The sequence below is a fragment of the Phyllosticta citribraziliensis genome (genome assembly GCF_038025025.1).
Source record: "Phyllosticta citribraziliensis strain CPC 17464 chromosome Unknown J3D65scaffold_1, whole genome shotgun sequence".
Taxonomy (NCBI): domain Eukaryota; kingdom Fungi; phylum Ascomycota; class Dothideomycetes; order Botryosphaeriales; family Phyllostictaceae; genus Phyllosticta; species Phyllosticta citribraziliensis.
Window position 1 is genome coordinate 814,302 of NW_027117338.1, and position 15,311 is coordinate 829,612.

The following is a 15,311-nucleotide window of genomic DNA, read 5'->3' on the forward strand; positions in this document are numbered from 1 at the left end:
TTTGGGACGTTAGTGACGAGGGGGGAAGAAAGGCGAGGCGGAGAACACGGCGACAGGGAGAACAGAGTGAAAAGGAGAACAAGGTAGGAGGGAGCGTACTTACAGTTGTTTTTTCGAGTCGGGAGCAGAGGAGGTGGTGTTGGCGTTGTAGTTGAGTTGAGTTGAGTTGAGTTCGCCTTGTAGCTGTGTTCGCTGGTTCGTTTTCTCTTGTTTTCTTGGAAAGTGTGAGGAGAAAGGGAAGAAAGGCTTGAAGGGAAAAGAAGGGCCTGCCAGAGGGCCCCTGTGGATTTTTATAGATACGGGAAGCATTGCGCATTGGGATGCTTTACTCATCGTACCAGATTTTGTGCTGTTGATTCGAAGGGTAAACAGGGGAAGCGGTGCATATTTGGATACCTTCACTCTTCTACCAGACTTTGTTCCGCCGAGTCGATGAGCAGGTGTCGGCAAATCTGCAGTTTTGCGTTGGTCGAGGGCAGAAGCGTGATAGAACACATGTCACGATGGTGTTGTTGGTTCGGTTGGAACGGTACGGTCGAAACAAGAATCGAAAAGATTGAACTTGATTGGTAGAATTCTGTTTTTCAACATACATTTGACTGTCGTCTGGTCCCCCTAAAAGTTTTGACCGGTCTCTTCCCCCCTACCGTTCCTGGCAGGTGGAAGGGTCCGTTTCTGGTACCACGGTTGCTTTTCAGGGTCCTGAACCAATGCAAATCGCAAATGTCACGTTATAGGGTCCATACCACGAGGAGTAGAATGACTCTTCCGCTTTCCCAACCATGCATGTGTCTCCCCTTAGTATCCCGCAATCTGCTTCGGCAGGTAAGGCTCCTCGAGGTACGCAAAGTCGGCGTCCTGCAGCTTGAAGTTGGAGTTCTTGACGGCTTCTTCGATGCGCTCCTTGGAGCCCAGGCCGATGATGGGCGAGACGCCCTTGGCGATGACCCAGGCCGTGGCGACGGCCGTCATGGAGACGCCGCGCTTCTTTGCAATCTCCTCGACGCGGTCGATGATGGTCTTGTCGACCTCGTTCTCGCGCGAGCGGATGAGCGCCTTGAGGAAATTGTCCGTCTGCTCGCGGGTGGTGCCGCGGCTGTCCCAGGGGCGCGCCAGGACGCCGCGGGCGATGGGGCTCCAGGGGATGAGGCCGACGCCGGTGGCCTTGCAGTAGGGAATCATCTCGCGCTCCTCTTCGCGGTACAGCAGGTTGTAGTAGTTTTGCATCGAGATGAACTGGTGCCAGCCGTTGCGCGCCGCAATGGTTTGCATCATCTGGAACTCCCACGCCGCCATGCTGCTGGCGCCAATGTAGCGCACCTTGCCCGACTCGATGACGTCGTTGAGCGCCTTCATGATCTCCTCCATTGGCGTGTCACGGTCCAGCCGATGGATTTGGAGTACGTCGATGTATGTGCCCAGTCGTGCCACGCTCTTGTCCACTGCGTCGAGAATGTGCTTGCGCGACAGGCCTACGTGGTTGACGAATTCGCCGTCGTTGGTGCTCGCAGCCGCGATGGGAGTCTGCTTTCCGTCATCGGCCACGCCAAAGTAGCATTTGGACAGGAGGACGACGCGGTGGCGCGGGATGTTGTACTGGCGCAGAGCTTTGCCGACGATTTCTTCGCTGCGGCCGTGCGAGTAGATGTCTGCCTGTTGGAGAGAGCAACATCAGTACGGTGCATTCCATGTTCTCAATAGCCTCCTCCATGACGATTGAACGCACAGTGTCCCAAGTATTGATGCCATTCTTGTAGGCGTGCTCGAGCAGAGGCAAGGCCGCCTCCTCGTCCAAAACCCATTTCGCCCAGTCGCTAGAGCCGTACGACATGCATCCCAGAATAACCTTGCTGACCTTGAGGCCAGACTTGCCGAGTCTGTTGAACCATCAGTCAGGATCCCATTCGAGCGGTTTGAGGGCTCTGCGGCAAACGAGGGATAGAGCGGTGGGGCAAGGGGGACCGACCTGACATATTCCATCTTGTTTTCGGCGGCCATTGTGGTTTCTTCTTGGTGTTTCAATTCGAGGTGGAGTTGTGATTGCTGGCGAGTGGAGCCAACCTGATGTCTGTTGGAGGTTTTAAGTAGTTAACAGCGCCCTTGCACTGCTGACGTTGGTGACCAGATGCTCCGCTGTTAGGCCAAAGCTATCCCCGTACTAAATCCGTCGTGGGTCATTGTTCTCCGCTCAACTCCGCACGTCAGCTTCTCAAGACAGGAAGCTCGCCTGAGATTAGCTGTCAATCTGCCGTCGTCGCCAGAGCGATCTTGCTGGCAGCATGTCAGCGCTGGCGACTTGCCGGTCTGTGCCATCATGATGCTGCTCTGCACCGTTGCAGTCCCCAGGGGTTCGTCGCTGTCCCTTGCGTGATCGAAGTAGTTGGAAAACTGTGCCTGCGGCTGAACGTTTCGTTGATGTTGTCAATTAAGCTCGGAAGAAATGCCGCTTGGACCTAGGATACCTTGAATACAGTCCCCGAAGTGACGTCAAAAACTCTATTTACGCGGGTAGGGCTGCCACACACATCATCGCGATCACGTCTTGGATCGTTGTTGCAAAAGTTGATGAAGGGTAAAATGAAGAGGCCGAAGCCTCAGCCCGTAGGCTCCATGAATTGACTATCTTGAGCCACCCGCAGGTGCCTCATCCCGAACGCCTGTGCCTTCCAGAAACCGACCCATTATCGTCCATCAGATATCCCTCTACTGGCCACCACGGAGACGCAGCACCAAGTGCAGGGTGGACTCCTTCTGAATGTTGTAGTCCGCCAAGGTCCGGCCGTCCTCAAGCTGCTTGCCTGCGAAAATCAGGCGCTGCTGGTCCGGAGGAATGCCCTCCTTGTCCTGAATCTTGGACTTGACGTTGTCAATCGTATCCGAAGACTCGACCTCGAGCGTAATCGTCTTGCCGGTGAGGGTTTTGACGAAGATCTGCATACCACCGCGGAGACGGAGCACAAGGTGCAGAGTCGACTCCTTTTGAATGTTGTAGTCGGCCAACGTACGGCCGTCCTCGAGCTGCTTGCCGGCGAAAATCAGGCGCTGCTGGTCGGGCGGGATACCCTCCTTGTCTTGGATCTTCGACTTGACATTGTCGATCGTGTCCGACGACTCGACTTCGAGGGTAATGGTCTTGCCGGTGAGGGTCTTGACGAAGATTTGCATACCTCCGCGAAGACGGAGCACCAGGTGAAGCGTGGATTCCTTCTGAATGTTGTAGTCGGCAAGGGTGCGACCGTCCTCGAGCTGCTTGCCGGCGAAGATCAAGCGCTGCTGGTCAGGCGGGATGCCCTCCTTGTCTTGGATCTTGGACTTGACGTTGTCGATGGTGTCGGAGGACTCGACTTCGAGGGTGATGGTCTTGCCAGTGACTGAGAAAGCTGTCAGTGGAAGTCGCAGGTGAGAAGAGCATGTGGCAACTTACGCGTCTTGACGAAGATTTGCATACCGCCACGCAGGCGAAGGACGAGGTGAAGAGTCGACTCCTTCTGGATGTTGTAGTCGGCGAGGGTGCGGCCATCCTCAAGCTGCTTGCCAGCGAAGATGAGACGCTGCTGGTCAGGAGGAATGCCCTCCTTGTCCTGGATCTTGGACTTGACGTTGTCGATGGTGTCGGAGGATTCGACCTCAAGGGTGATGGTCTTGCCGGTGACTGGGGAGCACGTCAGCGGGGTGAAGATGGCGAGCGGGGAGATGCAGCGGCGACTTACGGGTCTTGACGAAGATTTGCATGGTTGCGGTTGACGGGTAGTAGTTTGGGTTAAATGGCAGGAGGTTGTTGGACGAGTTGAACGGGTGTGGTGCGAGAGTGTCGTGGGGAGGGAGGGCGGCGAGAGGGCGAAGGGCTTATAAGCAGGAGGATGCGGCGGTGGAGGCTGGGCTGGGCAGCGAGGGTGGCGGGGGCACAGGTCCAGGTTGCTGACTGAGGGCCGCAGCGGTGCGGTGACAAACACAGCCTAGCCCGGTAGGCTGGAAGCTTGTGGAAGCGGCGGCCAGGCTCTATCGGAAGGAGTACTACTCCAGAGCATGTACAGTAGGTAGTCACCTGGGAAAGTCCTCCTGTGTCCACCACTCAGCCGTTGTCCATCCCTCGCTCTCTCGACGTTGACGAGCTCACCGACGGGAGGGACTTCAGGAGCTTCACCACCTCAGCTCAGCGCACGGCAGTCGATGACGTTCGCAGCCAGTCTTATCACGCGCGCGCGGGCCCACGCCCTCCGCCCGTAGCTAATGACGCGCCCGTCCACCACGGTGTCAGGTCTCTTTGACCCTATCCATCCGCTCAACCCTTATCGCGTCACCGTCATCAAACGAATCCATCCCTTTGAATTTTCCAACGACTGACTCTTCTTCGCCGGCTTTCGCCGGACTCTTCGGGCTCGGGCTTGTCGTGCGGGAAAGGCACCGTCGCTGCACCGCCACCTCCGGCTCGTTGCGGGGAAATCGGCTGCTCGGCCTCGTGTGGCGTGGCGCAGGAGCTCTTCCTTGGCATCAACACCGACCGAACAACTTCCCATTTTGTGCACACATCAAACTCCCTTTCTTTGGCCCGTCACTAAATCCTCTTTTGGGCACCCATCTTTTCATGAAATCGACTGTTCGAGCGTCCTCCGACGCTGAACGAAGAAAAATGGGACATGTCTGTATTGGCCCCCGCGCCAGTCCAAATCTTGACCCTTGACTCCGTGCTTGCATGCTCAGTTGATAAAAAACTCGACTTGATTTGCTCTCCGTCACCGTCTGCCTGCTGACAAGCCCCGCAAGGCCATATGGCCATGGCCATGGATCTATGCAGGGTCGCGCATGCTTACTTCCGCCAAAATCTCTCTTCACGTTTGCTCTTTTGCCTCCATTTCCTGTTCTCCGCCAACTTTCCATTAAGCCTTTTGCTTTTTGAGCCATGGCGTCCCTGAGCACCTTGCTAATCGCGGGACTCGTGGTAGTCTATGTCACTCGTTTGATCAAAAGGTACTATGCCTTAAGCCACTTCAAGGGCCCTTGGCTCGCTGGCTTCTCGCGCTTGTATCAAGCCCGGGTCGACTCTTCTGGGGACATGCACATTCACTACAATCGTCTCGGGGAAAACTATGGCAAGTACTCAAATACCAAGCCCTGCTGGGCACAAATCTAACTCTGACTATAGGGTCGACCGCTCGCATCGGACCAAACCACCTTTTGACGAGAGATCCAGTCCTCATCAAGCGCATGAGCGCAGCGAACAGCACATACACTCGTTCCAGTTGGTACAATGGACTGCGCCTTCACCCCAAACTTGACAACGTCGTCAGTCTGAGGGATGAGGTCTCGCACGCAAAGTTCCGCAAGTCGTTGGCGCCTGGGGTACGTCAAACCCGTGTTCACAATTCTCCGGGAGACTGACCCATGATATAGTACTCGGGAAAAGACACCACTCCGTTGGAAAAGAGCGTCGACGAGTGCCTAGTCCAACTGTTCGACTTTATCAAAACCCACCACCTTTCCTCGGACAAGAAATACGTCAAGGCGGACCTTGCCCGCATCACCACCTTCTTCACCCTGGATGTCATCTCGACGGTGGCTTTTGGAAAGCAGTTTGGCTTCATGGAGTCAAACGCAGATCCCTTTGGGTACATTGAGCACATTCAAGAAGCATTCCCCTTTATGCACATTCTGATGTTGTACCCCGAAATCAACAACATCCTGCGCATCCCCTTCATCCAGAGGCTGCTTCCAGACGCAACCTCAAAATCCGGAATGGGCCGCGCCATGGCGTTCGCGCAAGACGTCGTGAGCGAGCGCTTCGGCAGCACCCCAGTCGTGCGCAAAGACATGCTGGGGTCCTTCGTGTCCAAAGGCTTCAGCAAAACCCAACTCGAGTCGGAAACTCTCATCCAAATCACCGTCGGCAGCGACAGCACCGCCTCGGGCATCCGCATGACTCTGTACAACATCGCGACCAACCCGAGCATCCTGACCAAGCTACGGCACGAACTAGACACGGCCCTCGCCGCCGGCCGCCTCGACCGCCCCGTCCTCTCCGACCAGCAGGCCCGCCGCCTGCCCTACCTGCAGTCCTGCGTGCGCGAGGGCCTGCGCGTCTTCCCGCCCATTGTCGCGCAGCTAGCCAAGGAGGCGCCGCCGGGCGGCGACGTGCTCCCAGACGGCCGCTTCGTCCCCGGCGGCACGCACGTCGGCTGGAACAGCTGGGGCCTCATGCACGACACATCCATCTTCGGGCCCGACGCCGACGTCTTTCGCCCGGAGCGCTGGCTCCACGAGCCCGACGACGCCAAGCTGGCCCGCATGCTCGACGCTCAGGGCCTCGTCTTTGGCTACGGCCGCTTCGGCTGCTTGGGCCGTCCGCTCGCCAGCCTCGAGCTCGAGAAGACGCTGGCTGAGCTCGTCCTCCGCTTTGATTGGCACGTCGTGCGCCCCGATGTCCAGCCTGAGTGTCTCTGCTTTGGCTTCTTCTTGCACAATGCTATGGACTTTCGGATTACGGAGCGCGAGGCCCCTGCCGTGGGGTCGGCGCCGGTCGCCGAGACGCAGACGGATAGCGGGGCGGAGGAGCAGAGGGACTTTGGTATTCAGGCGCAGTGGGATGATTTGCAGTAGTTGATGGCGAAGAAGTGGAGGACTGTGTGGCTGTAAATTGGTAGCAAAGAAGAATAGGAATGCGCATCGACATGTACAAGCCGAGACACATCTTGGATGCGCCCAGTTTCATGTTATGACATTCACTGACTACATGTACTTTGCCCTCTCCTCCCTCCTGCCAGCCATTGCAATCGCGCGAAGAGGAAGAGGGAGAAGACAGAGACACGAGTGGTCTATTTGGTCCATGCTCCCTCCCATCCCTGCGTCCCTCCATCCCAAGATGATCCGTCTAAGTAGTCGAGTCGAGGTATTAAGCGTGCGAGTAAGTACAGCGAGCCACCCTTCCAAGCCTCCAAGGAAAAAGAAAAAGGAAAATGTGTACAAAAGAAAGGGGAAAGGAAACAAGAAAACCCGCCTCAATCCAGCCTATGCTCTGACGGTCCGCTCACAAGCCAAAAACCAACTTCAGATCCTGCCGCCCTCGACAACCTCCCTTCCAACCAACTCCATCTCGCCCGTTCCGCTGGTCCGCCGCCGTTCCAACACCCACCGGTACACCTCGCGCTCCGCGCCCTTTGTCGCGCCGTCAGCGAAGAAGCCTCTGCCATCGCGGACGCCACCGCCAGCCGCTGCCTCGGCACCGCTGCCCGTGCCAGGCGCCGCAATAGTAGCAGGGCGGCCGCCGACAAAGGGCAGCTGCTGTTGCTGCTGGTGGTGGCGGGAATCGTCCTCGACGACGCGCTCGCGGACGTAGGTAACGTGATCTGCACTGGCGCTGTTGTTGCGGCTGTGCGACGGACGCGTGGGCGGCGTGGGCGGCAGCTGCTGCGGTTGAGACGTCGGCGCTGGCAGCGGCGGGGCGTTTCCAACGATGCAGCCGCTGGACTTGCCGCGGCGATGGTAGGGGGGCGGCGCAGTGGCGGCGGCAGCTGCTGCGGAAAGCTCCATCAGGGGATTTTGATGGTGGAAGCCTGAGATGCAGGGCTGAGGTGAGAGATTGGCAGGGGTCGTGGCGGTCGAACTTGTGTCGTTGGCCGAGCGTGAGGTCGTCGAAGTGGTGGTGTCGTTTGTCGGGGCCGGCGAGTATAGCGGGGAGAAGATCGGCTGGAGTTGAGGAAGGGGTTGCGAGTGTGTACGGGTATGTTGGTGGAGGGGGAGGTGGAGCGTAGACCGTTGAGTCTGGTGGGCGTCAGGCTCGTGAGAAAGGAACTTTTGCGGATCCAAGGGGGAATAAGGTGGCGGAGGCTGCTGTGGGTGGGACGTTGGTCCAGCGTTAGGAGACAGGAGAGGAGCAGCAACGCTGAGAGTCGGGGATACGGCAAGGCCCGAAGTCGAGTTCCGAGCAGATTGGACAGCCGGGCTAAAACTGAATGAAGAGTTCGAGTTGGTGGAGATGGCAGATGCTGGAACAGAGAGCGGTATCGCGCCAGGGTGGTCAGGCATGAAGGCATCATAACCAGAGTGCCTTTGAGGAGGTACCCCGTATATCTGCACAGGAGCCGAAGTACGCCGAGGACTTCCGTCGTCTGCAGAGCTGGTATCAGGCGAAAGATCAACTCTGTTGGCGTCCGATTGCGATGCCGACGAAGCCTGGGCCTGCGTCGAGCTCGTTTCATCCGGGCTCTCCTCGACCTCTTGCAGTCCTTCAGCGTAGGTATCGAGAGAACTCTTGGTTCTGGTAGCCACAGGGCTACTGCCACGTCCCGAGAAACATCCAGGAAGAAAGCTCATCGGACTGCTATTTCTCGGGCTGCTCGACGTGCTCCCGGCCGGGCTTCCAGCGCCCCCAAAAGCACCTTTCCTCAGCCGCATGAGCTGTTCCAAGCTCATGTCGTAATCGGAAAAGTCGTCTTCAGTGCCTGGAGGAAATCCATAGGGGCTGGTGCGAGCGAACTGCGCGAATCCAGGCGAGGGTACGGCACCAGCAGAGTTTTGAGCCTGGCTGCCTGGAGCACTGCTCGGGCCAGCGAAGTGGCCCATTCCAATAAACGAGTTGCGCGTGGAATACTCGGAACGCTCCGTGATGGGAGTCAAGTTGGGCTCCCTGACGGCATACCTGCCACTGGCACTGCGGCCTATTGCATCGACACCACGAGGCCCAAAGTATCCGCCAGGTCCGGTCTGCGAGTTGCCATAGGACGAAGCATAAAACCCAAACTCGGAGCCGTATTCGCCGTCGTAATCGTTTGCCAGGGCCTCCGCGTTGGCGGCAGCAATGATGGGGTCGTCTTCCAGACCACTCTCGTAGTCTCCATAATCGTCAAATCCGACGTCGTACGGGTCCGGGCTGAATGGCGAATCCAAGGCGCCCATGTCTTCAAAAGAGCCAGAGTTGAGCGTTTCCACCTGACAGCTGCCGCGTGCAGAGTCAGGCATGAATCCGGCGTTCGGATGTTGCGAATCACGCTCCCTCTCCTTCATCTGATTCCGATTTTCTCCATTCTCATGGTTTTCGTCCTCTCTGCTCGGAAAAGAGACATCTGTGGTTGCAATGCTGTTCTTGCGGACGAAGCGCCCGTCAGCCTCTGCCTGGTTGAGCGCGTCGGCCAGAGCGTTGTGATATGAGGAACTGTTGAAATCGAAAGGCTCCGCGGCTTGAAAGGCAGACTTCTTGCCGCGGACTGAAGGATGTGGCGCCAGAGCATAGTGGGCTGGGCTGAGCTCATCCTCCAGTTCATTTTGATCCTCATCGGATTCTGGTGGCATTGTTTCCGTCCTTTGCGTTGGTAGGAGTTTTTGAGAAGGAGGACGACGCTCGTACAAATGGTGCTCCGGGTCGTCGAATACGGATTCGTCAAATTTTTCGCCCTCCATAGGTGGGTCAGGTTCGCCAATGAGACCGTCGTCAAAGTACAAGTCATCGTCGTCGTCGAACTGGAAAGGCTTGTGGTCTCCAGTCGCTACTTCTGAGTCGTCGTCGGGTTGCAGACTTATTCGCATGCCTCCAGCACCGTCGCTGCCGGCGTCCATGGCCACGTGCTCACCGTATCCTACCTGCATCTCCACACCACTCGTCCTGGACCCAGCATTTTGCGGTCCCTCTTCTTCCCTTGATCCAGGGTCTGCAGTTCCCGTCATGGGCCCTAGCACTTCATCCACGTGCGAACCCACGACCATGGAGTTGAAGTCCAGATTGCTCAATCCGGGAGAAAGTCCCGGCCGCTCAACCCCTCCAAAACCATCATCTTCCACTCCTATGGTTGGAATCTCTTCCTCATATCCACCAAAATCATCGTCCATGTTATTATAATCATACATGTCCTCTTCCGCGTCACCAAAGTCATCTCCAATGTTGTCTCTCGACTTTTTCGCAAATCTTTCTCTGTGTTTTTCCTCAAGCAGCTTCTCTTGTGCCGCCGAATCTACGCCGCCAATCTGAAAGCTGAACCGCGACGCTCGGCTCGTCATGTGCGTGGGCAGTCCTGACTGGAATGACGAGTCGGCGACCGAAGTCGCCCGCGATCGGCTCAAGGGTGGTGTCTTGGTCGCATTTGATCGTTTTGTATCACTGTCAGGGGAACGTGGACTGGCCTCGGGGACAGTTGCCAAGCCTGTTGCGTCTTCTCTGACGGGGATTTGGTCCAATGGCGGAGGAACCGATCTCCGGGAAAGGAGTGGGGGCTGTGCTGGATGTCTTCCGAATGGCGGAAACGGCTCTTCGTGCCCAGATTCACTCGGGACGGCGTTGCGCGCCAGAAAGTCGTGATTCGCCAGTTCTTCCGCTCTAATCGCAGATTGTCGCTTCTTATCGTCAGCCTCGGGAGCATCAAATTCCTCCTTGAATACGGGTGTGTGTGAGCGGTCACGCTTTGAAGGACTCTCGTCGTCGCGATTGTCCTTTCGACGTCCTTGTGAAAGAGTGTAAATGTCGTAAGATTGAGTCCTTCGGGGCTTCGGGGCGCTGAAGTCGTGCACAATGTTTCCACGTATACTTGGGTCAAAATCGTCTCCGAGGGACATTGCTGGGACGACATGGTTGCGGTGACTGACGAGACTCTCCTCGGAAAGATTCTGGAGCGCTTGAGCAGACCTGCGCCGTAGTAAAAGGGACATTGGGTTCAAAAGATTCAAGGCTCGTTTTCCACTCTTGCTTGATTGTGGGGGACCCTGTGTTTTTATCGAACCTGGATTCTTTTCCTTTTCTGGAAGCGCGGTAGATGCAACAGAAAGCTGGCTGGTCGTAAACGATGAGTTGGTCGGTGCGGTAGTTTCAGCAAGCGTTCTCGATGACGCGTGCGCCGGTGATGAACCATTTGGAGCGGCATTTGATGCGCTCTGCCCTTTGGTCCTCAGCCCGGTAGGTGCGTTTCTGCCCGCACCTGAATCTCTCCAGCCCTCGGACGGTATGGCCGAATCGGGGCTTGGCTTGACCTGTTCTTGTCCACGGCTCCCGGTAAAGATGTTCCCCTGCAGAGTGTCCTCCTTCATGCTATGTCTCTTGTTGTGTCCATGGTCTTTGGCGGCGGAGTTTGTCACCTTTTGCGGATCCGGGGGATTCGAGCGGCGTCCCACTCTCGTCAAGGTCGGCAGGTTGGGCGCAAAGGGGCTCAAGGGGGAGCTAGTATGGCTGGTCGAGGTGTCGCCAGAGTTGAAGCGGGGAGCAGAAGTTGGGGTGGTGCTCAGGACATCGTGGAGCGGGGCGGGGTTGGCTATCGAGTTGGCAGCCAGCTGCGGCTCTGGCGAACTGGGGTGCGAATGCGTCCGCTTGTGGTGCGGGCGGAGATAGGAAAAGACGTTGGAGGGAGCCATGACGCTTCAGGACCGTCGAGCAGAGGAGGGAGGTGTTGTCTCGAGGCCTGGTGGCGCTGGCAGTCGGCGCAAGGCGCGCGGGACGACCCAGAAAAAGAGGCGATGATGTATGTGCGCCGCGCAATCGTCTCGTTTCTCAACGGGGACCTATTGGCAGTGAAGTCTAGTCCTCTCGCACTGCCCTGGGCTATCAGCGCGGCGGCAGGTGTAGTCTTGCGTCAGCATTCATCGTCCCGTTCCGCAGTCGGCTGTCAGCAAAATGGCGGCGGGAGCGAGAGCGAGAGCGAGCTGGAGCTTGGTTGTTGCAACGACTGGAACGAGGTCAACGGTGGAGGGAAAAGGGCCGGACCGACAACCAAAAAGATTGGTACGTCTTCAGCTCGTGCGCTGTCTGTTGGCACTGGCAGCGGGGAGTCCAGGACCAGCTGTGAGGTAATGACTTGGCTCGAGGGAACGCTGCGGCGCGGGAAGCGGGAGGGAGCATGCCGCCGACCACGTCCGTCCGTCCACTCCAAACCAGACCAGACCGGGACCAGCTCTACCGCAGTCACTGCATGCTGCAACGTTCGCTTGTGCCAGCCCTACATTCATGCATTGCCCTTGGTATGTATCAAGCAGCCGTGCGCCAAAAACACCACGCTCTACGCAAAAAGGAACCCCCCTCGCTCGCTCGCTACCTGTCCTTCTTGCTCACACCCACCTCGCTTCCCGGCGTCGTCGTCCCGCTGCCTCCTCCAATCTCCCAGTCATTATTCGGATTACTGCTCCTCCGCCGCTGGCCCCTCTCCTTCATCGCCCCCCTGATCTTCTTGCTCACCTCCTCAAAGCCCCCCTTACTGTCCAGCGTGCTAAATCCCTGCAGCGGAAACCCACCACTTCCTGCAAGCCCACCGCTCGAGTTTGCCCTTGATCGCGGCTTGCTTGGTGTCGTTGGTCTCGTTGCAAAGAGCGCAATGTTGCCCAAGTTTTTGAACGACTCGTTTCGCGGCAGGTGTCCATCGGCTGTCAATCCGCCGCCCATGCTTGTGTCCGTAATGCTGGGTGACGACGCAAGCGACTCGACAGAGTACTCGCTATCGCGACGCTTGACAGGCTCGCGCTTGGGCGCCTCGTCATGGAACGGATCAGCTACAATGCGCGCATGATCAAAGTCCGGGTACATTTCGGGACCGAGCTCGTTGATCACGTCGTTGACCTCGTGCACCAGGTTTTGCCGGGTCAATCTCAGCTTGTGCAGCGAGTTGCTCGACGAGGGGTTGAGAGACAACACGAGCGGCCTCAGAGACTTGAAAATGTCCATCCCGACCTCACCGAATCGAAGGGCGGCGTATGTGATGGACGGGAAGAAGACGAATCCAAACACAACGACGGCCCAGAGTGGCACGTTCTCCGGAACGCAGCCCCAAACCCGGTTGCGATACGTCCACCAGGTGAGGATCACCGTGTAGAGCGTGTACAAGACGGGTGCGACTACCATCGAAACAAGCAACTTCCAGGTAGCCACGACATCTCTGGCGTGAATCTTGACCGTCGACGCCGCCAAGGCTTCCCTAGCCTTTTTGATCGACATGCGCTTTCCGACGATAAACACCGGAGCGAACAGGATCAGACCAGGCAACACACCGGCCGAAAGTAGCAGCAACTTGCTGACCCGGTAGAGTAGCATAAATATCACCTTATGAATTGAAAGCTTCGCGTACTCGACCTGGTGGTCCCGGATGTTGAGCATCATCAGCTTCCTGTTGTAAGAAAGGACAGACTGCTTCAGCTTGATTATACGGGGGTCGTGCTTGTATCTTTCGTAGCCTTTGACGAGCCGGCGGTTGAGTTCGATGACCATGGGAAGCGGGAGCTTTTTGCCTCTTGTGTTATACAGGCGACGTACGGCTTGGATCATCTATTCATTGTCAGCAAGGCATGAGGAGTTCGCCATTTCACACGTACCATCAGGGTGTCGTAATCAGGAGCAGTGACGGTGACTGCGACGAGCGCATTGTAAACTTGTTCGAGCAGCCTTCCGACTGCCTCCCTGCGTTCGCCGGCTCTGTAAAGCTCAATGAGATCCTGGGGAATGTCCACCGGCGTACCGAATTCGATTACAGCCCTCGAACGGAATTTGTGTGCATGAAAGTAGTTCATGCCGACAGGAACAATCTTCAGGCCACTTTCAGGGTTGGCCGCGAGAGCGCCCAGGGCCATGATGGCGACTCCAGCTATGCAACTTGTTAGACCAGGAAGAAGCCTCGTTTTCCGAATTGTACGCACCTTTCAAAGGCAGGAGTTCTGTGCGGTCATGGCTACCGCCCTCAGGAAAAATACCCACGCAACCACCGTCGTTGAGCTTCTCGAACACGGCGTCATAAACAAGAGTTTGGTCAACCTTTGGGGCAACTTTGAAGTTGATGCCAGAAAACCCTTCTGCTGGCCCGGGTTTCGCATCAGCGTTCATGAACCTGCCATCTTCGCTAACGTCGGCGCGCCCAGTCAACTGCTGGAGGGCAACGGCTCCTTTGAACGGCTTCTTAACCCTCAACTCTTCCGGGCCGTGTATTTCCATGATTTCCGAATTTGCCGATGTATTGTTGACGGAAGGAAGAACAACGAGCCCACCAACTTGGAAGTCGGCCTGTTCAAAGTTTGTACCGACACCACGCACAAGAGTCGGATCGTTTACAGGATCGGGGAGATAGATCTTGCCCTGAGCAGGCCTGGTACTGTCCATTGCTCTGCCCACGGGGAGAGCTCCAACGTTGCGCGCGAACCAGCCAATGAACCTTCGACGCATTGACTTTTCTGCTATGAGAAAGCATATTCGTCGACGAGCTTCGGTGCGGACGACACGCATCAGGATAAGAGGATCCACAAACTTGAATGAAATAATTGTCAGTGGACATGATCGAGAGCCGCTTGCGAAGCAGACGTACCTGATTGGCGTGGGGGGCAGCGACAAAGATGACGGGACCATTGCGTGGGATTTTCCACGAGCTGCGCGGGTGTACTTCGCGAAAGAAGAGGTCGACGAGGATGGAAAATATCCATAGGAGAACGTCGTAGACCACGTTGTTCATGGGCGCCAGCTTCCTACGCATCGTTCTTCGCCCTTGGCCAACGTGGGCCCCGTCCTGCGGCATGTTGGAAAATTGCTGGGGAGCAAGTGGAGGGAAAGCCGGGGCCGGTCAGGTTGGAATAAGAATCGAGCGTCGGGGTCAAATGCTAAATGATGGTTGAAGGAAGGATTGGGGCTGCCGGTTGAGAGGCGTCGACAAGACGACGCGGTGGTGTTGAGGTCGGGATGGAGAGGTCGTGTGATGCCAGGATGCCGGTTGCCTTGTTTAGTCCAATGCTCGCTAGTGGTTGCACGACGGCGTTTGAAGGGACGAGAAGGCGCACGAAAGAAGTGGCAAACAGGTGGCGGAGCAGAGAAGGCAGAAAATTTCGGTAGAGAAAGATGTACGCGCGACGAAGCCGTGGTCGAATCCCCACAGCCGGGCAAGTCGCGAGCGGAGCAGATATGGATGCAACGGTGTTTGTGTAGCGCAAGCGCAACGGGCTCCAGTGCGATGCGCCGCGGCAAAGATGCTGGTGCCGGTGGTGGTAGGCGATGTGAGAGTTGTCGAGTAAGATAGTGGGAGAGACGGCGCAGCAGGATTGCCTCAACAAGACGCACCCACGGTCTCTGTGAGATCACTTGGCGCACGCCGGTGGGGTGCGGTGTCGAAGCGCTGACTTCCCTTTCCCCGGCCTTGGCCCCATCGGTCAAGCTCGAGCTCGAGCTTCCCGTCGCCCGCGCGCCGCACGGAGCTTGTACGCTACCCTGGAACCTTCTATGGATTGTTCAACTACTCGAGCCATTCTTTCGCTTGCTGCTACGCCACCAGGTACTTACAATGTCGAGCGTACGCCAAAGACGCAACAAAAACTTAAAAAAGAGAAGAGAGAACCCGACCCGCATCCTCACTCGCTTTTCAAAGTGGGAGCATCAATTA

General features: G+C 57.0%; 5 protein-coding genes across 5 annotated transcripts; 1 reads left to right on the forward strand and 4 right to left on the reverse strand.

Moving 5' to 3' along the window:
- Positions 1 to 561: 561 nt before the first annotated feature.
- Positions 562 to 2,056, reverse strand: J3D65DRAFT_609066 (NADP-dependent oxidoreductase domain-containing protein). The gene is made up of 3 exons (XM_066798650.1): positions 1,967 to 2,056; positions 1,727 to 1,877; positions 562 to 1,653 (listed from the first exon to the last, which is right to left on the reverse strand). Exons 1-3 carry the CDS (start codon positions 1,996 to 1,998, stop codon positions 799 to 801), a joined length of 1,038 nt encoding a protein of 345 aa, XP_066659508.1. The 5' UTR covers positions 1,999 to 2,056; the 3' UTR covers positions 562 to 798.
- Positions 2,057 to 2,509: 453 nt separating this feature from the next.
- On the reverse strand, positions 2,510 to 3,732 carry J3D65DRAFT_682334 (ubiquitin-related domain-containing protein; the record flags this gene model as incomplete). The annotated part of the gene is made up of 3 exons (XM_066803758.1): positions 2,510 to 3,371; positions 3,425 to 3,652; positions 3,711 to 3,732. The coding sequence occupies 3 exons, from the start codon at positions 3,730 to 3,732 to the stop codon at positions 2,704 to 2,706; spliced, it is 918 nt and encodes a 305-aa protein (XP_066659509.1). The 3' UTR covers positions 2,510 to 2,703.
- A 1,168-nt stretch (positions 3,733 to 4,900) lies between these two features.
- On the forward strand, positions 4,901 to 6,594 carry J3D65DRAFT_643418 (putative P450 monooxygenase; the record flags this gene model as incomplete). Its single annotated transcript, XM_066802086.1, has 4 exons — positions 4,901 to 5,090; positions 5,144 to 5,340; positions 5,392 to 6,405; positions 6,484 to 6,594. 4 exons carry the CDS (start codon positions 4,901 to 4,903, stop codon positions 6,592 to 6,594), a joined length of 1,512 nt encoding a protein of 503 aa, XP_066659510.1.
- A 447-nt stretch (positions 6,595 to 7,041) lies between these two features.
- Positions 7,042 to 11,325, reverse strand: J3D65DRAFT_545819 (uncharacterized protein; the record flags this gene model as incomplete). The annotated part of the gene is made up of 2 exons (XM_066796788.1): positions 7,042 to 7,456; positions 7,859 to 11,325. The coding sequence occupies 2 exons, from the start codon at positions 11,323 to 11,325 to the stop codon at positions 7,042 to 7,044; spliced, it is 3,882 nt and encodes a 1,293-aa protein (XP_066659511.1).
- A 472-nt stretch (positions 11,326 to 11,797) lies between these two features.
- J3D65DRAFT_12833 (uncharacterized protein) lies at positions 11,798 to 14,918 on the reverse strand. Its single transcript, XM_066793867.1, has 4 exons — positions 14,250 to 14,918; positions 13,591 to 14,191; positions 13,270 to 13,538; positions 11,798 to 13,222 (listed from the first exon to the last, which is right to left on the reverse strand). The coding sequence occupies exons 1-4, from the start codon at positions 14,454 to 14,456 to the stop codon at positions 11,999 to 12,001; spliced, it is 2,301 nt and encodes a 766-aa protein (XP_066659512.1). The 5' UTR covers positions 14,457 to 14,918; the 3' UTR covers positions 11,798 to 11,998.
- Positions 14,919 to 15,311: the final 393 nt, after the last annotated feature.